The following is a 23,512-nucleotide window of genomic DNA, read 5'->3' as shown; positions in this document are numbered from 1 at the left end:
CTGGCATCCTATCCTGGACCTCCCTATTCTAAACACCTTCCTGATAATCCCAAAATTCAAAATGCTAACACTTCAACAGCTGCTTCCTATGCTAGGCAAAGATGCCTGGTTGGCAACCTTAGACTTAAAGGAAGCTTACCTGCACATTCCAATAAGTGAATCTTGCAGGAAATACCTACGCTTCAGGGCAGGCTCCATGCACTGTCTCAGTTCTCTTTACTTCCCTTTGGCTTATCTACTGCGCCCAGGGTATTCACAAAGTGTCTAACTCCAGCCATTGCATTTTGCAGGAGAGAGAAATTCAAATATACCCATAATTGGACAATTGTCTGATTCAGGCAGAAAGCCAGGAATTGCTATTAAAATATCTGGCATTCGTAAAGAAACTTCTAATCTCACTGGGGTACACCATAAACTAAAATAAATCTCACCTAGTATCCTGCCAGCAGGTTGTATTCCTGGGAGCAAGCTTGAACACAGCTTCCCAGATGGCTTTCCTCATTCCAAAGAAGCAAGTTTATTTGACAACCTACTTCAAACTTTTGTTCACAAAGCCCCAGCTATCTGCAAGGAAAATTCTGCAAGACTGCATATGAGGAAACTACAATGGTATCTAAAAAGCCTATGGAGTCAACATTCTCAGGACCTGGAATAAATGATTCCTATCATTCCTTGTATAAAGACAGAGTTCTTTTGGTGGGCAGAGGCCTGCTACCACAACAAGGAGCTCACTTTCACTCTACCCCCTGCTACCCAAACCCTAACAGATGCATCAGATGATGCATGGGGGGCTCACTTGGCAGGGCAGTGCATTCGGGGCAAATGGAACTCGAGACAGGTGCACCTGCATATCAACCAGAAAGAAATGTTAGCTGTACAGAATTCCCTTACAGCCTTCAAAGACCGCATCCTTCCAGGACAATTATTGGTAAAGACAGACAACACCACAGTTATGTGGTACATAAGCAGGGGGGAACCCACTCGTACCCTCTCTGCAGACTAGCCCATGGCTCTGTGGAACGCAGCCTTGAGTTACCAAGTGCAGCTACAAGCTCAATTCCTGCCAGGCAAGCTAAATTCACTAGCAGACAACCTAAGCAGAAATCTCATGGATCCACACGAATGGAAACTGGAACCAGAAATATTCCACCTCTTGAGGAACAAATTGGGGACTCCAGAGGTAGACCTGTTTACCTCCCCTCAGAATTACCAATTGGACAAATTCTGCTCAAGGAATTCCCACAGTCAAGCTTGGAAAGTGGATGCCCTGTCCTTTACCTGGGAAAGCCTCTTGGTTTATGCCTTTCCCCCTCTTCCTCTCTTCTCGAAGATTCTGCTAAAGATCAAATGGGACAAGCCAAGGACAATACTGATTGCACTAGACTGGCCACGCCACCACTGGTAACCCTCTCTTGCACAGTATGACACTGCTGGAACCATGGCACCTACCTCAGACCCTTTCCTTGCTGTCCCAGCAGGCGGGCCAGATTCTGCACCCTCAGCTTCATACCCTGAACCTTGCAGCCTGGCTAATTCCTTGAGCTCTCCAATAGCATCCCTCAGTAAGCAGGTGCTAGATCTTATTCTGGAGGCAAGGAGGCCTAGTACCAGAAAATCCTATGCTGAAAAGTAGAAAAGATACTGTTCCTGCAGCCCGACTCAGGGGATGGGCACAACGGTGCCCAGCTTACCTCATATTCTTCAGTACTTAACAGAAATCCTCCACAAGGGCCTATCCTTCTCTTCAATTAAAATTCACGACTCTGCCATTTCAGCACATTGTAATACTGAGCCACCCCTCTTCTCTCACCCCCCTGCTAAAGCAATTCCTTAGAGGGGCCAAAAACGTAAGGCCCCCCAGGAGCGCCCCTACTCCTGCCTGGGACCTTAACTTTGTATTGGAAAAGTTCACTCTTCTTCCCTTTGAGCCAGCTCCTACTGCTGAGTTGAAATTCCTTTCTTGGAAAACTGGCTTCCTTCTAGCCATCACTTCAGCAAGAAAAGTGTCTGAAGTACAGGTCTTCATGGCAGTGGAACCCTTCATTATCTTCCATGCAGACAGGGTTTCCCTCAGGACCAATCCTTCCTTTATGCCCAAGGTGGTGTCTAGTATGGCCCTAAATCAGTCCATTCTCCATTCCTTTGCCTACTTTTTTTCCCTAATCCACAAAACAAAGGAGAATGAGTACTGCACTCTCTTGATGTGCACAGACAACTTTGATTTTTTTTGGACAGGACAAAACCTTTCAGAAAATCTGAACAGCTGCTAGTTGGCTTTGCTGCAGGGGCAGAGGGGAACGCTATTTCAAAGCAAACCATTTCTAAATGGATAGCCCATTGCATTCATTTCTGCTGCAAGCACTATGGAAAACCTACCCCGCAGGGGATAAGATCACATTCCACCAGGGCTGCATCTACCTCTGCAGCCTTTCTCAAAGGAGTTCCTTACCAGGGACATTCTAGAAGCTGCTACCTGGAGCTCTGTACATACCTTTACCAAGCATTACCAAATGCCTATTTTTTCTAAATCCAGAGCTGGTCTTGCCACTGCAGTCTTGCAGGGCTTAATACCTGGCCTTAATGCTCTACTTCCTCCTCCCTTCGTTGGCTTTGGGAATCAACCCAAATGTAATGACTGCAACATTGAAACACGAAAAACATAGTACAATTGTGTACTTACCATAAATGTAGATGTTCAAGTGTATTCACTGTTGCAGTCCTGGTTACCCTCCCTCCAGCCCCCTGACTTCTCTTGGCTCTACCTTTCCTTCTTCTTTAGTGTAATTAAGTTTTCTGGTGTATTTGCTTTTTGTTGATGTACCATAACATACAATTGCTTCCTATTGTGGGGGCACCTGACATCTGGGGCAAGAAAAACTGATGTAATGGCGTCGGCTGCATGTTTATACCTTTGATGACCTGACGTCATGGAAGAAGAGACAGCATCTGACGCAGGAATCCAAGGTATTCAGGCCGGCTGAGGGCTACCTGCAGGCAGATAACCCAAATGTAATGACTGCAACAGTGAATACACTCTAACATCTACATTTATGGAAAGTGTACACAACTGTACTTTTCCTGGAGTTCATTTAATTCTAGTGCCCTGGACCGTCTCGATGTTCTTCGTGTTTCACTGTTGCAGTCATTACATTTGGATAGTCTGCTGGCAGGTTGCCCTCAGTCAGCCTGAATTCCAAAGTCTTGAGTCCTGCGTCGGTTGCTGTCTTCTCTTCCATGACGTCAGGGGTATAAAACATGCAGCCGACGCCATTTTCTTTTGTCTTTCTTGCCACGCGGTGCCCGAAGCAGAAGCATTTCGCAAGTGCTGGTCGGCCGACTACTGAAATTTTCGAGTTTGAGTGTCAGAACTGAAGTCTTCACTAAAGCTAAGTACCCCGTTGGAGAAACTTTTTTCTTGCTTTCTACCGATGTCAGAAAAAGTTAATAATCGTATTACTTGTGGGAAGCAAATACCTCATAAGGATTTCCATTTATACTGTATTACTTGTCTAGGCCCTGATCACAACTTGCCTGGCTGTCGGTTTTGTGCTAGATTTAACCAACGCACTATTAAGCGTCGGTATATTTTTGCATCTAAGTATTTTGGAAACTGATTTAACTACCCAGAAATGTCGTCTGATACCAATCCGACTACCGGAGTACATAAAAAAACACAAAGAAAAGGACAGAGAAAGGAAGTCGAGATCCAAAACTGACCAAGCTTTTCCTAAGCCAGTCGCCGGTTCGCCGGTACTCAGGCACTTTCACAGCCCCTGATACCCGCTACCTTCGAGTCGCAGGCCTCTACCGACACCCATGTGGAGTCCGGCATGCCGCAAGATACTAAAGGTATTGGACCGACTGATGTAGCTCCCTCGGATGGGTCCGGAGCCGCTGAGCAGGCACCGGCTTCTGAGTGTGTATTCAGACCTCAACATTTATAGATCAAACCGACGAAAGCTACAAAACCAAAGGCAAAGACATCCTCTAAAACTAAAATACCGATGCCCGAGCCACGTGCACAGGCCTCTATGCTTAAAAAACAAATTATCAAAATGGCTGAAGACCTTATTACCTTGATCAGGGGTACCCATCCCCCTCCAGATAAGAGGCCTAGGCAAGACAATGACTATGAATCTTCAGATCAGGTTTCTATTTCTTCTGATTACTCTTCTGATCAGGAATTATCTTTTCCTCCCTATGAGGATTCTGATGCTGAGGAGTGTATTCCATATGCATCTCCTCCTGAGGGATTATTCATTTGGAGAAACCTTACATACTTTGAGGGAGCATTTTCACTGGGGGAGTCAAGACTTCTCAGAATCAAAAAAAAGAGGCTCAGGGATTTCCTTCTCCCTCAACACAGGCCTTTAGCCATTCCCCCTGTTTTAGACATTGTGGATGATGTGTTTTCGGAGTCAAGCCTGACCCCTGACTCCTTACCTCCGGCTCCCAGTAAGCCTGACTGATATTACAGGGTCCCTGACTCTCATAAATTTTTATTTAGAAACCCTGCTGCTGATCCTGAAACTATTTCACAGGGTCCAAAGGGAGTCAAGGCCTCAACAGCAAATAACCCTACCCCCTCCAATAGAGATTCAAGGGCACTGGACAGATGGGGAAAAAAGGTTTATACATCTGCAACCTTGGCACTCAGGGCCTTAAACTGTCAATTTCATATGCTTAAGTACCAATAACATGTTATGGGATTGCTGAAACAGAAAATGATGTTGATTTCAGAATGTGCAGAAAATAAGGAATTGCAGGAATTATAGCATGCAGCTGAACATGTTGGAAAGCATACTTTGCAATGTGGTTTTGATTGTTTAGAGGCCTCCTGCAGGGCCGCAATTACTGGATCTGTGATTAGGAGGCATGCCTGGTTAAAGGAACAAAATTTGCCTGATCATGTTAAAGCAAAATTGCTAGATGCACCTTTACAGCATAATTCTCTGTTTGGTATTAAGGCAGAAGAAGTTTAAAAGAAAATGGAAGACAAAGCTAAGTCCATGCAAACTGTTAAAGATTTCTTACAGGTGCAGCCACCTAGATTCAGTAGACACTGGCCTACAAAAAATTGGTCCTTTCCTGTGTCAGAGCTCAAAAAGGCAAATCCAGATGCCCTAAGGGTTCCAGGTACCAGGCTCAAGACTCATACAGGTCAAAGCAATGGGGCAAATCCATTTCCAAATCTGGAGGTGATAAAGCACAAACCTACAGAAAGCAATCCCAATGACTTCCCTCTGCCCACACCAAGCACTTATCTATTGGCAGCACCCATAGGGGGAAAATTAGCACTTTTTTCTCAAAATTGGCAGTTAATAACCCAGGGCAAGCGGGTACTAAACATTGTATCACAAGGATACAGATTCCATTTCCACACTCTGCCAATGACAAATGGTTGGCCAGATCTGCCAAAAAAAAAACAATAGGCAGAGGCACAGAAACAGGTTATGTCCCTCATGGATATGGGGGCCATTCAGACAGTACTAGAACAGGAAAAAGGACAAGGTTTTTACTCAAGACTGTTCTTGGTACGCAGAAAGGACAAGGCCTGGCGGCCAATACTGGATTTATCGATTTTGAACACATACCTGGACATTCCAAAATTCAAAATGATGACTGTGCAGCAGCTTCTCCCCATGCTGGGCACGAATGCTTGGCTGGTGACTTTAGACCTGAGAGGCATGGCAGTAGTAGCAGCTTACCTGAGACTGCTGGGATTCCGTATGTTTCCATACCTAGATGACTGGCTGCTGACCACCCCATCCAGGCATCTACTTATACAAGCAGGGGACTACTTGCTTCATTTATGGCATCACTTGGGCATCATTGTCAACTACACCAAATCACACCTTACAACTATGCAGACTCTGGAGTCCATAGGTGCTCATCTAGACACCATCAACCAGATAGATTTGCTGTTTCAAACAAGAGTTCATACCCTCAGACTAGAGGTCATGGAGGTGATTTCCCACTGTTCTCCTCCAGCAAGGGTACTGCTACAAGCCTTAGGATCAGTGGCAGCAACAATAACTCTATTCCCATTAGCCAGATCTTGTATGTGGGTCTTGCAGTGGACTCTCTCAGTGACTTTGTCGGTTCTTCTGTATCCCTTGAACACTCCAGTCAAGAACTCCAAGGGTTGTAAGGAATATGTTTGGTGGAATTATTCTGAAAAAGTTTCTCAAGGCTATCCCTTTGTTCTGCCATAGCCAGTAGCCACAGTAACCATAGATTTGTCTCAGATTGGGTGAGGTGAGGGCCATTTCTTGGGAAGGACAGTTCAAGGTGCATGCCGATAGAGGAAGCCAATTTGCACATCACTGTCCTGGAAATCAGAGTAGTCCTGCTAGCACTGCATGCTTTTCATAATGTGTCAGTAGTCTGGTACATCAACAAACTGGCGGTAACCAGGTCTTACCCCTTGTGTCTCGAGTGAATGGGGACAATCTCTTCTTGTCATTTTCTTATGGCAGTACACATACTTGGGAGAACCAGCATGCATGCAGACAGACTAAGCAGGTCCATTTTGATGCATCATGGGTTGTCTCTGAGTGGCAGAAAGGATCTTCCATTGATGGGGCCAACCATGCAGCAATCATTTTGCTTCTCCCACAAGTGCAGCCAGTTCTTCGCCCCGGTCCCTCCACGAGGGGGGGGTCACAGAGAGATGCTGTAGTTCACGATTGGCCTTCTGGTCTCTTATGCTTACTCTCCCTTACCCCAATCCCCAAACTTCTTCAGAAAGCATCCCTGTTGAAGAGCACAGTCCTCATTGCGCTTTTTTGGCCTGATCAAGTGTGGTTCTTCTGTATCCACCTTTGATACTAGATGCAAGTCTAGATCTTCTGCTTCATCCAGTAGGGATGAAACACCGCACATCAATGGTTTCAAGTTGACCTGTCCAGTTCCAGTGATGGCTAGACTGTCCAGGCATTCCTCCCCAGTCCAACTTATTATTTTGTCCTCCAAAAATTTTCTACTAGGAAAATTTACAAAAGTAACTGGAAAAAAGATTTTCAGTTTAAGCCCATCAGAGAGACTTCGATCCCTTCTCTGCCCCAGCCTCTGCAATTCTCATTTCTCTGGCTTCCATTTTTAACAGCTTGGGGGGTGTTCTGTTAAAGTTAAATTTGTGGCAATTTCTAATTTTCACTCAGTTGAGTATCATTCCTCTCTGGCTTCTATGAAGTTGTGCAAGGCCTTTCTTAAGGGTACCTTCTTATTCAGGCCCCCAGTTAAAGACCCTACCCCCCCCTGGGATTTTGCTATTCTATTGTAAGTTCTTACTCATCCTCAATTTGAACCTTCATTTAAGATGGACCTTAAGTTCTTGTCCTGGAAAACTATTTTTCTGGTTGCTGTCACTTCTGCTAGACAAGTATCTGAACTAAAAGTCCTCTCCACAAGATCTCCTTACTTGACCTTCCGTAAGGATAGGTTCATGCGTAATAAAATCCTTTTTTTTTTTTTTTTTTATTTAATCTAAGGTGGCTTCTGAATCCAACATAATTCTGGTCATCAGTGTACATGCATTCTTTCTGGACTTCTTAAAGGTAATGCATGCTGCATCTTTTGGACGTACACCTGCAGCTTAGATTTTTATCTGCACAGAACCCAAGATTTCAGGAAAACTGATCAACTGTTTGTAAACTGGTGGGTGGTGGGACATTATGGATAAAGGGCAGAACTCTAGTTAGATCCATTTGTCTAGTAAAAGCAGCCAAGCTGGATCTGAGACCCATTAGTTGAGGAAGAATGAAAATGAGCAACATAACTGCATTGTTATGGTGAGTACATAACTTTTATTTCCATTTTTCTTGAGTGTCTACATTTATATTGGTAGAGCTGTTAGTGCAGCACCTTAACAGTTGCTGAAGCATATTGTAGATGTAACACAGATTTAGATAACTTTTTTTTTCAACCTTTCTTTAGCAAAAGAGAAAACTCAGAATCTTTATTTCAAACACCTTTAATCCAGCAAAGTCAGATATAGAAGATGGAGAAGGAACTGTGGCGTCTTGGGAACTTAGGGTTGAAGGAAGGCTTTTGGAGGATGTGAGTAGAAGTTTTTGCATTCGTTATTGAAGTGTAATGCATGTTCATATGGTACGTTTGGCCTGTCGCATCTTTTACACTGTGCTTTTGCCTTCACAGAGCTTGCTGTTGCTTCCATCTTTTGGGTTTGTATCCATGGTTTTAGTGAAGGGTAAATGACACTGAGATAAGAAATCCCATGTCGTTTAGCATATTGGTTTAGAATATTGGTTTAGACTACCGCTTTGCTTAAGGTTTCATTCCTTTAGTTTTGAAAAGAGAGCTGTTCACACATACTGTGCTAGCAGAAAAACGCTACAAGTCTGCATTCTATCTAATTATTCTGCTAATTAATGTGCATTTGCACCAATACTCTATCTTGGCCACACTTCTGCTTGTCATAGCACTCAAAATGCATTCTTTAGATTTACAGTCAATGTACTTAGTCAAGTTATTTCTAGGTAGAGCTGCTACTTGAACTGTCCACTCCCCATCTTCATAAGTCATCAAACTCCATCCTGCATCAGTTCTCACAAATATTTGTGTTTAGATAGTAATTTTTATCCTTGTTTGGTTCAAAACTAAACTAGAGTTTATTCTATTTTCCATCTTAACTTTTACCTTGTAACCATCTCATTTGAGGGTCTCTAATGTGAGCCCTCTTCACCTGTGTAATATCCCTAATGTGTCCTGTCCTCCTTAAGTAAGCATTTCCTTAGATTGTCTTGTCTGTGTAGAAGCAGTATGTTCTTTCCTATGTTTTGCCTTTCACTCATTAGGCTAGTTATTGAATATAATGCCTCCTTTGGCATGTATCTGTCCAGATATGTGCAACAACTGAAAAATCATAGCAATACTTACTAAAAGGATACAAGGCCTAAACACGTGTTGCATATACCAACTCAAAGCCCTGTCACTGTACTGTGTATCCTACAGTCTAAGAGGTGACCTATGTTTGGCATACAAAGCATCCTCTGACACAATACCGATTGATCCGATATGTCAGGGTTTTAGCAGTCCCTTCACCGAAAATATCTACCATCACTACTTGAAATGTTGGCTGACTGCTACATTCTGGAGGCAGTCAGTTGGTGCTTATCCTACTCCCATATGCATAACAAAAGATCACCACAGATTCTTGGGTGTTAAGAATAATAAACAAAAGCTACTCAATTTCCTTTTCTTGCTCACAAAAAAAAAAAGAGATTCCTGACATACCACCTAATGAATGGGAATCTGCAGCAGAAGTTGCCAAACTGCTAGAAAATGTCATCAAACAGGTCCCCCCCAGACCAGTTAGTCTGGAGTCTATTCCAGATTCTTTATAGTATCCAGAATGACAGGGGACCTCAGACCAATTTTGGATTTGTCATCCCAATCAATTTGTAAAACAGACAAAATTCCAGTTGGTCATGCTACAGTCCATACTGAGGAAGAATGATTGGATGTGCTCTGTAGATCTCCAGGATGCATACTATCACATAAAAATAGAGCTGCAATTCTGGAGATTCTCCATTTCTGTGTGGGAGCAAGTAACTGTCAGTTAAGAGTAGTTGGTCTCACCATATCCCCCAGTGTGTTTAAATGGTTATGGCAGTAGTAGCAACTCATGTCTACCTGCTAAGGATCCAATTTTGTGTACCTAGATGATTAGCTCCTTACCTCTGCTTCCAAGGGTCTACTGCTTCAAGATTGGGAACTTTTGTTTCAGTTGAAACATAATGTGGACATAAGTCATTCAATCCAATGGTCAGTTGACTCCTACACAACAGAGTTCATGGGATGTCATCTAAACAACTCTTCAGATATTCAAATTACCACATTACAGGCTACGATGTTCATGTTTCACTGTTGCAGTCATTACATTTGGGTTATCTGCCTGCAGGTAGCCCTCAGCCAGCCTGAATACCAGAGTTTTGGATCCCTGCGTCGGATGCTGTCTCTTCTTCATGACGTCAGGTTGTCAGGGGTATAAAACATGCAGCCGATGCCATTACATCAGTCTTTCTTGCCGCGCAGTGCCCAAAGCAGAAGCAGTTCGCAAGTGCCAGTCGGCAGACTCCTGAAATTTTCATTTTCGAGTTTCAGTACCGAAGTCTTCAAAAAAGCTAAGTACCCCGTTGGGAATCCTTTTTCTTGCTCTTAACCGATGTCAGTAAAAGTTAACAATTGTATTACCTGTGGAAAGCAAATACCTCCATAAAGATTTTCATTCGTACTGCATTCCTTGCTTAGGCCCAGACCAATACGTCCCTCGCTGTCGGTTTTGTGCCTTATTCAACCCCCAAACTATTCGTTGTCTGTCTATTTTTGCTGCAAATTATTTTGGTAATTGGTTTAACTATCCAGAAATGGCTTCGGTAAGCCCTCCAACTACTGATATTCCAAAAAAAGTAAGGATAAAGACAGACCGCATAGGTCCAAAACTGCCGCCGATGCTTCCGTTAAGCTAGTCGCCAGTCCGCCAGTACTCATTGAGGCGCTTTCGCAGCCCCTGATACCCACTACTTCAAATTCGCAGGCCTCTACTGAGACCCAATCGGAGTCCGGTATGCGGCGGGATACTTCTTCGACTATGGAACCTGCAGATGTCTCTACCTTGGATGGGTCCGGAGCCGCTGTGCAGGCACCGGCTTCTGAGGGTGTATTCAGGCCTACAGACTTGCATTTTAAACCAACACCATCTTCTTCATCGAGGCCTAAATCACGACCCACGCCTAGAAACACCGATGTCCAAACCGCATGGTCAGGCCCATATGTCTAAAAAAACAAATGCTTAGAATTGTTGAAGACCTTATTACTTTAATCAGGGGAAGCCAGCCTTCCCCATTCTAAGAGACCTAGAACTGATTTTCCCCCTGATTCTTCTCATCAGGATTCTGATTTTTCTGTTTCTTCTGATTACCAGGATTTGCCCTTATCTACCTATGAGGATTCTGATGCAGAGGATTCCATTCGCTCTGCTTCCCCTCCAGAAGATTTTTCTTTTGGTGAAACCTTGCACACTCCTAGGGAGCATTACTGCTGGGAAAGCCAGGATTACTCTGATTCCAAAAAGAGGCTTAGGAAATTCTTACTCCTTCCTCAACACAGGCCTTTAGCTAGCTGCGGATCCAGAGACCGTTTCCCAAGATCCAAAGGGCATTAAGGCTACAACTGCCAAAAGTCCTACCCCTTCTGATAGAGATTCTAGAGCCTTGGACAGATGGGGTAAGAAGGTATACACTTCTGCTTCTTTGGCCATTAGGCTTTAAATTGCCAGTTTCATGTGTTAAAGTACCAGCAGCATATTATGGGACTAATTAAACAAAATTATGTTGATTCCTGACTGCTGAACACAAGGATTTACAGGATTTAATGCATTCTGCTGAACAAGTTGGTAAACCTAAATTTGCAATGTGTTTTTTATTCTTTAGAAGCATCTTGTAGGGCTGCTGTCACTGGGTCTGTACTTAGAAGGCATGCTTGGCTTAAGGAGCAAAACTTGCCAGATCATGTTAAAGCTAAATTGCTGGATGCTCCCTTAAACTAAGACCGCCTGTTTGGCAACAAAGCAAAAGAAGTCCTCAAAAAGATAGAGGAAAAAGCTAAATCTATGCAAACTGTTAAAAGATTTCCTGCAGGTACAGCCACCCAGATTTAGTAGGCATTGTCCTTCAAAGAATTGGTCCTTTCCAGCCTCTTCCAGGCCTTCTCAGTCCAAACCCAGGAACAGCAGACCGCCTAGGTTACAGTCTCAGGCTACGCACAGGCCTAAGCAGTGGGGGGGCTCCCACTTCCAAAGCAGGGAGTAGTAAGACCCCCCCCCCCCACGGGAAAATGGCACAATGACTTAACCTTAACCCTTCCAAGCCCTGCTCAGCTGCCTGCTCCCTTAGGAGGAAAGCTTGCCCTACATGCAAAAAATTGGGAACTCATTACCCAGGACAAATGGGTTTTGAATATAGTTTCACAAGGATACAGATTCCACTTCCACACCCTACCAACCCCAAACGGTTGGCCAGACCTACCCCCAAATCAGTGGACAGAGGCTCAACAGCAGGGTCTCTCTCTAAGTATCAGGGGCTATTCAACCTGTCCCAGCAGAAGAAAAGGGACAAGGTTTTTATTCAAGACTTTTCCTGGTACACAGAAAAGACAGCTCCTGGCATCCTATCCTGGACCTCTCTATTCTAAACACTTTTTTGCTAATCCCAAAATTCAAGAAGCTAACACTTCAACAGCTGCTGCCTATGTTAGGCAAAGATGCCTGGTTGGCACCCTTAAGACTTGAAGGAAGCTTACCTGCACATTCCAATAAGGGAATCTTGCAGAAAATACCTACGCTTCAGGGCAGGCTCCATGCACCATCAGTTCTCTGCACTTCCCTTTGGCTTATCTACTGCACCCAGGGTATTCACAAAGTGTCTAAGTCCAGCCCTTGCATTTTGCAGGCAGAGAAATATTCAAGTATACCCATACATGGATGATTGTCTGATTCAGGTATAAAGCCAGGAATTGCTATTAAAACATCTGGCATTCGTAAAGAAACTTCTAAATTCACTGGGGTACACCATAACAAAAAGAAATCTGAATCTCTCCTAGATGTTCTTCATCTCACATTGCTGTAGTCCTTACTTATGGGTAGTCCGCGGTCCTCGGTCGGCCCGAATACCAAAGTATTAGGCTGACGTCGGTCATGGGCGCCTAGAACTGACATCAGAGTGTCAGGGTATAAAGGCGCATGACCGACGTCATATCCTCAGTCTTTTTTGCCGCATGGTCCGATGCAGAAGCAGCGTTGCAAGTGCCGTTCGGCGTTCTGAAATTTTTCGGTTTCGGAGTTTCAGACCGATACCAAGTTGGGCTAAGTACCCCGTTGGGGAATATTTTTGTTTTTTCTTGCCTCAGTTACTTACCGGATGTCAGAAAAAGTGAATAATTGTATTTCTTGTGGGCAGATACCGCATAGGGATTACCACTCGCTTTGTATTCCTTGTTTGGGACCGGAGCACGACGTAGTCGGGTGTCGGTTTTGTGCTAGGTTTAATAAGCGCACTATAAAACGGAGGTTAGATTGCGCTAGGTTAGTCTTTGGCAAGAGGTGTAATTATAACATGCCGTCGGATGTTCCGACGCCGGCTTCTACTAAGAAGCGCAAAGACAAATCTTTAAAGCCTAGGCAGGATGATTCGTCTGTTACGGACGCTGGATCTTCAGAAGCTACAGCTGAACAGCTGGATCCGGCTGAAGTTTCTGTTGAGTCCCAGGGGGAAACTTTGATTTTACAAGATGTGGCCTCTCAGGAGGCAGGTCAGGCTGAAGGGGCCTCTCAGGTTTCTATTCTCCCTTCTATGCCTAAGGTGGTTAGGCCTTCTGTTACTGTTCCTAAGGCTCCTTCTAAGGGCAGGTCTGTTTTGCCTTCCTCTGGTGTCAGTTCTGGTTCTTCAGGGTCTGTGCCTAAAAAGCACATGCTTAAAATGGCACAGGATTTGATTTCTTTAATTAGAGGTTCTATGCCTCCTCCTGATAAGAGGCCCAGGATGGAGCCAGAGTTGGAAAGTTTGGAGCAGGCCTCAGATGATTGAGTCTTCTGCTGAAGACATTCAAGATTTCCCTCCTTATTCTGATTCTGATGCAGAGGATTCCACTCCTTCTGCTTCTCCTCCAGAGGATTTTTCATTTGCAGAAACTCTGCATTCCATGAGGGAGCATTTTAAGTGGGAAGGACAGGATTACTCTGATTCACGGAAGAGACTCAGGGAGTTTTTGTTTTTGCCACAGCATAGACCCTTAGCTATACCTCTGGTTTTGGATGTTGTTTCGGATGTTTTCTCGGAGGCTTCCCTTAATCCGGATTCTATGCCTCCTGCTCCAGTTAAACCTGACAGGTATTATAGGGTGCCTGAGGCTCATAAATATCTGTATAAGAGTCCTAGGGCGGACCCAGAAACTATTAGTCAGGGACCTAAGGGTGTTAGAGCCTCTGTTGTTAAGAATCCGGTTCCTCTGGATAAGGAAGCTAGAGCTTTGGATAGATGGGGTAAGAAGGTGTATACCTCTTCTACTTTAGCGATGAGAGCTTTGAACTGCCAGTTTCATATGTTGAAGTATCAGAATTTCCTCCTTTCCCAGCTAAGATCTAAAGTGGATGCTTTAGCAGAGGGCATAGAGTGTAAAGAATTGCAGGATTTAGTGCATGTTTCTGAACAGGTGGGAAAGCACTCTTTGCAATGTGGTTTTGATGCTTTACAGGCTTCTTCTAGGGTGGCTGCAACTGGTTCAGTTATTCGTAGGCACGCCTGGCTTAAGGATCAGAATTTGTCTGAGCATGTTAAGTCTAGAATTCTGGATGCCCCTTTACAGTCTGAAGTTTTGTTTGGTCCTCCTGTGGAGTCAGTCTTAAAGAAAATGGAAGACAAGGCTAAGTCTATGCAGACTGTTAAAGATTTTTTGCAGGTACAACCTCCAAAGTTTAGTAGAAATTGGCCTACTAAGGGGTGGACGTACCCTTCTTCTGATTCTCAGTCTAGGGGTAGATCTAGGCGTGGTAGGGGCAGAGCTCAGAGTACCTTCAGGCCGAGACAATGGAGTTCGCCTGCTCAATCTGCTGGTGAAGGCAGGGGCCAGTCCTTTCGTAAACAGGCCCAATGACCTGCATTTTCAGCTGCCAGATTCTTCCTGCCTGGCAGCTCCTTTGGGAGGAAAGTTGGCTCTTTTCAAACAAAATTGGCATTTAGTTACCCAGGACAAATGGGTATTGGACATTATAAACCGAGGTTACAAGTTCTATTTCCATACCATGCCTCCTTTCAAGGGCATGCCAGACGCCCTCCCCGGCAAAGGATAGAGGCTCACAAACAAATTTCTTTACTTCTTCAAATGGGAGCTATACAGCCAGTTCCTCTGTCAGAAGTGGGCCTAGGATTTTATTCTCGCCTGTTTCTAGTTCCAAAGAAAGGGAACACGTGGAGACCAATTTTGGATTTATCTATCCTCAACACTTATCTGGACATTCCAAAGTTCAAGATGCTGACTTTACAACAGCTTTTACCTCTGTTGGGAAAAGATCACTGGATGGTTACTCTGGATCTCAGAGGCTTACCTTCATGTTCCTATCAGGCCCAGTTGCAGGAGGTACCTGCGTTTTCAGACTGGAAATTTACATTATCAGTTCTCTGCATTGCCCTTTGGCTTATCTACTGCGCCCAGAGTGTTCACAAAGGTTCTGGCTCCAGTGATAGCCTTTTTCAGACTAAGAGGAATACAGATTTATCCTTATTTGGACGATTGCCTGATTATTGCACAGCAAAAGGACGAACTTCTTCAACATCTACAGTATGTGATGGCAGTGTTAAGATGCCTAGGGTATTCTGTGAACGAAACAAAGTCCAGTCTAGTACCCTCTCAGGACATGTGCTTTCTGGGTGTGAGACTGAATACAGCTTCCCAGATGGCCTTTTGACCCCGGACAAACAAAGAAGCCTTTCTCTTTATTTTCATCAAATGTCTCTACGGTCCAGGCTGACTGCAAGGACAGTCCTTCAAGCCTTGGGGTTCATGGCATCTTGTATTCTGGTGCTTCCCAATGCCAAATTGCATATGAGGAAGCTTCAATGGTATCTCAAAATGTATGGACACAGCACTGCCAAGATCTAGACACTGTCATTCAGATAATACCTTGCATTCAGAAGGAGTTTTTGTGGTGGGCTCAGGAATGTCACCTAAACAAGGGACTCTCTGTGACCCGGCCAGAGGCGAGTCAGATTCTAATGACAGATGCCTCGGACAAGGCTTGGGGAGCACACCTCAATGGAAAATGGGTGCAAGACACGTGGCCTGTCAAACTCCAACATTTGCATATCAACTTGAAGGAAATGTTAGCAGTCCAGTTTGCATTGATGGCTTTCAAAGACTTACTTCACCCAGGGCAGGTGTTGATTCAAACAGACAACACTACTGTCATGTGGTACATCAACAAGCAAGGGGAACCCATTCTTACCCTCTTTGCAGACAAGCGATGATTTTGTGGGAAACTGCTCTCAATCTACACCTCAATCTTCAAGCAAGGTTTCTACCAGGAGCACAGAACTCCTTAGCAGATGTGTTGAGCAGACAAATAGTGGATCCTCACGAGTGGAAATTGGATCCTCATGTATTTCAAAATTGACAGTGTTATGGGGAACTCCAGACATAGATCTGTTCGCTTCTCCACTAAATTACCAGTTGCCAAAGTTTTGCACAAAATGTTTCATCACACAGCTTGGAAGGTGGACGCTCTATCATTCAGTTGGAACAATCTGCATGTATATGCCTTTCCACCTCTGCCTCTTCTTCCCAAGGTACTTTTGAAGGCCAGACAAGACAAGCCAACCATGATTTTGATAGCACCGGATTGGCCTCGACAACACTGGTACCCACTACTGAGGAGTCTAGTACAAGAACCTCCATGGCCTCTGCCTTTGATTCCGCACCTTTTGTCACAGGAGGACAATCACTTCCTCAATGTCAAGATTCAGTCTCTGCATCTAACAGCCTGGCATATTCTGTTTTAGACTCTGGAGGGTCTCAGCTTCCACAACAAGTTTTGAATGTTATTTTGGAGGCCAGGAGGCCTAGTACCAGGAAAGTTTACGCTGATAAATGGAGGAGATTTTTTATTTGGAGCAAAGGAAAGGACTTTGATGTCTCCAAACCTGATTTAAGTGTTGCTCTTCAATATCTTACTGAGTTATTGGACAAGGGTTTGTCTTTCTCCTCGATAAAGGTCCATGCTGCAGCCATTTCTGCTCACTATGATTGTGACCCTCCTTTATTCTCTCACCCTTTGTTTAAGCAATTTCTTAGAGGGGCAAAGAATATAAGACCCCCACGTAGAGCTCCTACTCCTGCTTGGGATCTCAATTTTGTGTTGGAAAAGCTTACTCTACAACCTTTTGAGCCTGCAGCTTCGGCCGAGTTAAAGTATTTGTCATGGAAAACTGCTTTTTTGTTGGCCATTACCTCTGCAAGAAGGGTTTCTGAATTACAGGCCCTCATGGCAGTGGAGCCTTTCCTGATTTTTCATAAGGATAGGGTATCTTTGCGTACTAATCCTTCCTTTATGCCTAAAGTGGTTTCTAGTGTGGCCTTAAACCAAACTATTCATTTGCCTACTTTTTATGCAAACCCCCAAAATAAAGGAGAGAAAATTTTGCATACTTTGGATATTCACAGGCAGTTGCGTTATTATTTGAGCAGAACCAAGGAGTTCAGACAGTCTCAGCAGTTGTTTGTTTCTTTTGCCTTGGGTTCACAGGGTAAACCTGTTTCAAAACAAACTATTTCTAAATGGATTGGGTTTTGTATTTCTTTCTGTTATTCCCATCATGGTAAGGAGATTCCGGCTGGAATCAGGCCTCATTCCACTAGGGCTACTGCTACTTCCACGGCCTTTCTAAGGGGGGTAGCTACAAAAGACATTTTGGAGGCAGCTACTTGGAGTTCAGTGCATACTTTTTCTAAACATTACCACCTTCCTCTCTATTCTAAGTCTAGGGCTGGATTTGCCACTGCAATTTTACAGGGCATTTTAGCAGCCCCTAATGCTTTATGATTTTTACCAACCTCCCTTTCCTGTTGCTTTGGGATTCTACCCATAAGTAAGGACTGCAGCAATGTGAGATGAAGAACATAGTACAGTTTTGTACCTACCATAAATGTAGATGTTCGAAGATCCACATTGCTGCAGTCCAATTACCTCCCTCCTTCCCCACTGTAGTTTAACAGGGTGCTATGCTTTAGGTGATGGTTGTTGTTGGGCATGTTTTTGGGAGGTATTCTGTTTTTGACTGTGGCCTTTCTTGTTTGGCCTTCTGACATCTGGGGCAAGAAAAGACTGAGGATATGACGTCGGTCATGCGCCTTTATACCCTGACGCTCTGATGTCAGTTCTAGGCGCCCATGACCGACGTCAGCCTAATACTTTGGTATTCGGGCCGACCGCGGACTACCCATAAGTAAGGACTGCAGCAATGTGGATCTTCGAACATCTACATTTATGGTAGGTACAAAACTGTACTTTCCCTGCCAACAAGTTGTATTCCTGGGAGCAAGCTTGAATACAACTTCCCAGATGGCTTTCCTCACTCCAGAGAAACAAGTTTATTTGACAACCTACTTCAAACTACTGGCCACAAAGACCCAGCTATCTGCAAGGAAAATCCCTTAAGTATTGGGGTTCATGGCCTCTTGCATTCTACTAATTCTATATGCAAGACTGCATATGAGGAAACTGCAATGGTACCTAAAAAGCCTATGGTGTCAACATTCTCAGGACCTGGAATCAATGATCATTCCTTGTATAAAGCCAGAGTTCCTTTGGTAGGCGGAGGCCTGCTACCACAACAAGGGGATCCCCTTTCACTCTACCCCCTGCCGCCCAAACTCTTACAACAGACTCATCAGATTATGCATTGGGGGGGGGCTCACTTGGCAGGGAGGTGCATTCAGGGCAAATGGAACCAGAGACAGATGCACCTGCATATCAACCAAAAAGAAATGTTAGCTGTGCAGAATTCCCTGACTGCCTTCAAAGGACCACATTCTTCCAGGACAATTATTGGTAAAGACAGACACCACCACAGTTATGTGGTACATAAACAAGCATGGGGGGCAACCCACTCGTACCCTCTCTGCAGACTAGCCATGGCTTTGTAGAACACAGCCTTGAGCTACCAAGTGCACCTACAAGCTCAATTCCTGCCAGGCAAGCTAAATTCACTGGCAGATGACCTAAGCAAAAATCTCATGGACCCACACGAGTGGAAACTGGAACCAAAAGTATTCCACCTCTTGAGAAACAAATGGGGGAATCCAGAAATGGACCGGTTTGCCTCCCCTCAGAACTACCAATTGGACAAATTCTGCGCAAGGACTTCCCACAGTCAAGCTTGGAAAGTGGATGCCCTGTCCTTTAACTGGGAAAGCCTCTCAGTTTATGCCTTTCCCCCTCTGCCTCTCCTCTCGAAGGTTCTGCTAAAGATCAAACAGGACAAACCAAGGACAATACTGATTGCACCGGACTGGCCATGCCAGCACTTGTACCCCCTCTTGCGCAGTATGACACTGCTGGAACCATGGCACCTGCCTCAGACCCCTTCCCTTCTGTCCCAGATTCTGCACCCACAGCTTTAAACCCTGAACCTTGCAGCCTGGCTAATTCTTTGAGCTCTCCAATAGCATCCATCAGTAAGCAGGTGCTAGATGTCATTCTGGAGGCAAGAAGGCCTAGTACTAGAAAATCCTATGCTGAAAAGTGGAAAAGATACTGTTCCTGGAGCCAGACTCGGGATGGGCACAATGGTACCCAGCTTCCTTCATATTCTTCAGTACTTAACAGAAATGCTCCACAAGGGCCTTTCCTTCTCGTCAATTAAAATTCATGTCTCTGCCTTTCAGCACATTATAATACTGAACCACCCCTCTTCTCTCACCCCTTGCTAAAGCAAGTCCTCAAAGGGGCCAAAAATTTAAGACCCCCCCCCCCCAGGAGAGCCCCTACTCCAGCCTGGGATCTCAACCTTGTATTGGAAAAGCTCACTCTCCCTCCTTTTGAGCCAGCTGCAACTGCAGAGTTGAAATTCCTTTCTTGGAAAACAGCCTTCCTTCTAGCCATCACTTCAGCAAGAAGTGTGTCTGAATTACAGGCCCTCATGGCAGTGGAGCCCTTCATCATCTTCCATGCAGACAGGGTGTCCCTCAGGACCAGTCCTTCCTTTATGTCCAAGGTGGTGTCTAGTGTGGCCCTTAATCAGTCCATTCATTTGCCTACTTTTTTCCCAAATCCACACAACAAAGGAGAAGGAATACTGCACTCTTTGGACGTGCACAGGCAACTTAGATTTTATTTGGACAGGACTAAGCCTCAGAAAGTCTGAACAGCTGCTAGTTGGCTTTGCTGCAGGGGCAGAGGGGGGAAGGCCGTTTCAAAGCAAACCATTTCTAAGTGGATAGCCCACTGCATTCATTTCTGCTATAAGCACCATGGAAAACCTACCCCACAGGGGATAAGATCACATTCCACCAGGGCTGCATCTTACCTCTACAGCCTTCCACAGAGGTGTCCCTACCCAGGGACATCCTATAAGCTGCTACCTGGAGCTCTGTAGATACCTTCACCAAGCATTACCACATACCTATTTTTTCTAAATCCAGAGCTGGGTTTGCCACTGCAGTCTTGCAGGGCCTAATAGCTGGTCCTAATGCTCTCTAACTTCCTCCTCCCTTCCTTAGTTTTGGGAATCAACCCAAATGTAATGACTGCAACAGTGAAACATGAACATAGTACAGTTGTGTACACGTACCATAAATGTAGATGTTTGAGTGTATTCACTGTTGCAGTCCTGGTTACCCTCCCTCCAGCCCCCTGACTTCTTTTGGCTCTATCTTTCCTTATTGTTTGGTGTATTTTAACTTTCTGGTGTATTTGCTTTTTGATGGAGGTGTAACATAACATATAATTGCTTCCCATTATGGGGGCACCTAACATATGGGGCAAGAAAAAACTGATGTAATGGCGTCGGCTGCATGTTTTATACACCTGACGTCATGGAAGAAGCATCCAATGCAGGGATCTAAGACTCTGGTATTCAGGCTGGCTAAGGGCTACCTGCAGGCAGATAACCCAAATGTAATGACTGCAGCAGTGAATACACTCGAACATCTACATTTATGGTAAGTGTACACAACTGTACTTTCCCTATGCCTAGTTGTCACCCAAGTCATTCAACATCCTTCTCCCCAGGCAAGACTAATACTTTTCTTATGGCTTCAGCAGTCAGACTGGTACCTTTAGCAAGGTTTCACATGAGAGTACTTCAGTGGACTCTGCGAGTTCAGTTGTCTCCGTATTCAACCTGTTCATGCAAGAATTCGTTTCACAAGTATGCAAGGGTCACATCAGGTGGTGGGTAACCTTCCCATGTGTAATGGTAGAACAGACATTCTGCCTGGCACAGCCACTGACTACAGTAACCACAGATGCCAGTCTTCTGTGGTGAGGAGGAGCATTTCAAGTGGAGAACAGTCCAAAGTTCTTGGTCACATCAAGTGGAGAACAGTCCAAAGTTCTTGGTCACACCTAGAGGCTAGTCTTCACATCACTGTTTTGGGACAAGGGCAGTCCTCCTAGCATTTACTTTTCAGGACTTCCTCCCCAAGGGTGTGATTTTTGTCCAAACAGATATGGTTGTACTCTGTTACATCAACAAATAAGGGAGCCCCGATCATATCTTCTTTGCAGGGAAACCGTGAGTGTGTGGCAGTGGGCACTATCTTTGCATTGATTTCTGTTAGCAACACACATTTCAGGGACATCCAGTGTACTAGCGGACAAACTGAGCAAGGCAGTACTTATGGCTCATGGGTGGTCCTTCATCCAAGCAGTGGCAACTTTGATTTTCAGCAGCTGGGTCCAGCCTTGCTGCGATCTCTTCATATCCCACCTGAACAATGAGGGCAGCAGTTATTTTGCCCTGATCCCTCCACAGGGACAGTCAGCAAGGGGTGCTGTAGTCCACAGCTGGCCCCCAGGTCTCACCTTTCCCCCAATATCCCTAATGTTGTTGTCTTTCGGCCTTTCCCGGTTAGGGGTCGCCACAGCGGAACTCCGGTCAGCTAATGATTGGCAGTAGATTTTCACGAACGCCGAGGTGCCAGCGTGACGTTCAACCTTCAACGAAGGCACGCCCATTTACGTATGTCTTTCGAACGCCCACCCAACCGCGGGGAGGACATGCAAACTACACACAGAAGGCACTCCCAATAACCAAATGTATTCAGAATGCCTGAAGATACAACACCAGAGTAATCATTGTTCCCTTTTGGCCCTGGCAAGTTTGTTTTCCCTTCCTGTGTCCTCGTTTACTGCATCCACCCTGGGTGTTGGATCAGTATCCATATCTGCTCAGTCACCCTTCCATGCTGGCTCTTCGACCCAGAAGTTAATGAGAGAGTGACCTCTTGGTTCCTCCAGTTTTAACTATAGCCAGATACACCAGGCTTTCTGCATCACTAGTTCATATTATCTCAGCTTCTCAAAAGCAGTCCAAAAAGATATACTACAGTAAATGGAATTTTTTTTTTCCATTTGGGCCTTATCAAAGGGTTTAAATCCTTTCTCAGCACCTCTTCCTTTTATTTTGGAAGTTTTGTCAGAACTTTTTCAAAACCTTTCCAGTTTCTTTATTATCAAAATTGCTATTTCTGTTTTTCACATAGGGCAAAACACCACCTCCATAGCATCTCTGAAAATTTCTAAGGCATTTCTCAAGGGAACTTTCTTGCTAAGACCACCAATTAGGAACGCAGTACCTCCTTGGGATACTAAATTCTTGCTCCAAGCCTTGACTCTCCTCTCCTTAGAACCAGCAGCTTCTGTGGACCTAAAGTTCCTTTGTTTGAAAATGTATTTTCCTTTTTGTGGTTACTTCAGCTAGACGAATTTCTGAACTACAAGCACTTGCATGCAAACTTTCTTATTTAGTATTTCATAAAGACAGAGTGGTGGTAAGAACTAACGCAACCCTTTTTCTTAAGGTGGCATCCGAAGCAAATCTGAGTTAGTCTAGTGATCCACCAGTGCTCTTCCCAAGATTCTCAAAGAGGAGTATGCATCTTACACATGCTAGAAGTTTGTCAACTCAGATTCTCTCTCCATAAAACTAAAGATTTCAGAAAGTCAGAGCAATTTTTGTGTAGCATTTTCTAGAGCAAAGCTGGGTAAGGGTGTTTCTAAAGTTAACCTGTCAAGATGGTTATTAGTGCATGTTTCATTAGTTTTATCCTAAGAGGATTATCCTTACAAATAAAACCTAGAGCGTTCTTCAAGGGCTTGCAGTTACCTCTCCAGGCTTTGAATAGACTTCCCATCAGTATATGTCCTGGAGCAACTTGGTCCACGGTTCACACATTTTTCCCATAAATTGGATGTACAAACTTGATCACATTTCTCCTTTGGTTCCACCATCCTCAGGAATGTACTTCCTTGATACCACCCAGTTAATTGGCAGCGTATGAATCTGTCCCAGATGTTGAATTGGATGAAAATAGAAAATATCAGGTTTGAAAGTTATGTACTTAACATAACGATAGATCCATGTTGTCTAATTTTCGTCTGGTTCAACATCCCTCCCTCCTTCCCCCTTCCAGTATTCTCAATGGCAGGTTTTGGTGACTGACTGGACCTCACTTCAGACCCTATTAATAGCCCCTTATGCCATTGTCTTACTTGTACCTTTAAGTATATTTGTTTTCTGGATTTTGCATAGTTATATAGGCAATTCAACATCTGGGACTACTAAGCAGCTGCAGCATTTAGAGACGTCAAAGGTTTCTAACATAGAAGATCAAGGGCCTCCAGCATGTGCCTTACACGGACCGACTAAAATCCCTGTCACTATACTCTGTATCGTATCGACTTCTTAGGAAAGACACATGCCTGGCCTACAGAGCA

General features: G+C 44.5%; 1 protein-coding gene across 1 annotated transcript in view; it reads left to right on the top strand.

The window, feature by feature from the left end:
• The window catches only part of SMARCD1 (SWI/SNF related, matrix associated, actin dependent regulator of chromatin, subfamily d, member 1), a 1,197,111-nt gene that overhangs the window by 527,073 nt on the left and 646,526 nt on the right, over positions 1 to 23,512 (top strand). The window contains exon 5 of the mRNA XM_044083818.1: positions 7,939 to 8,061. Coding sequence (XP_043939753.1) covers positions 7,939 to 8,061 — 123 coding nt within the window. The remainder of the gene's footprint in view (positions 1 to 7,938; positions 8,062 to 23,512) is intronic.

Source organism: Protopterus annectens, chromosome 9.part0 (genome assembly GCF_019279795.1).
Source record: "Protopterus annectens isolate FY-2018-M chromosome 9.part0, PAN1.0, whole genome shotgun sequence".
Classification (NCBI taxonomy): domain Eukaryota; kingdom Metazoa; phylum Chordata; order Ceratodontiformes; family Protopteridae; genus Protopterus; species Protopterus annectens.
Note: the sequence above shows the minus strand (reverse complement) of the source record. Positions and strands in the feature narration are given on the sequence as shown.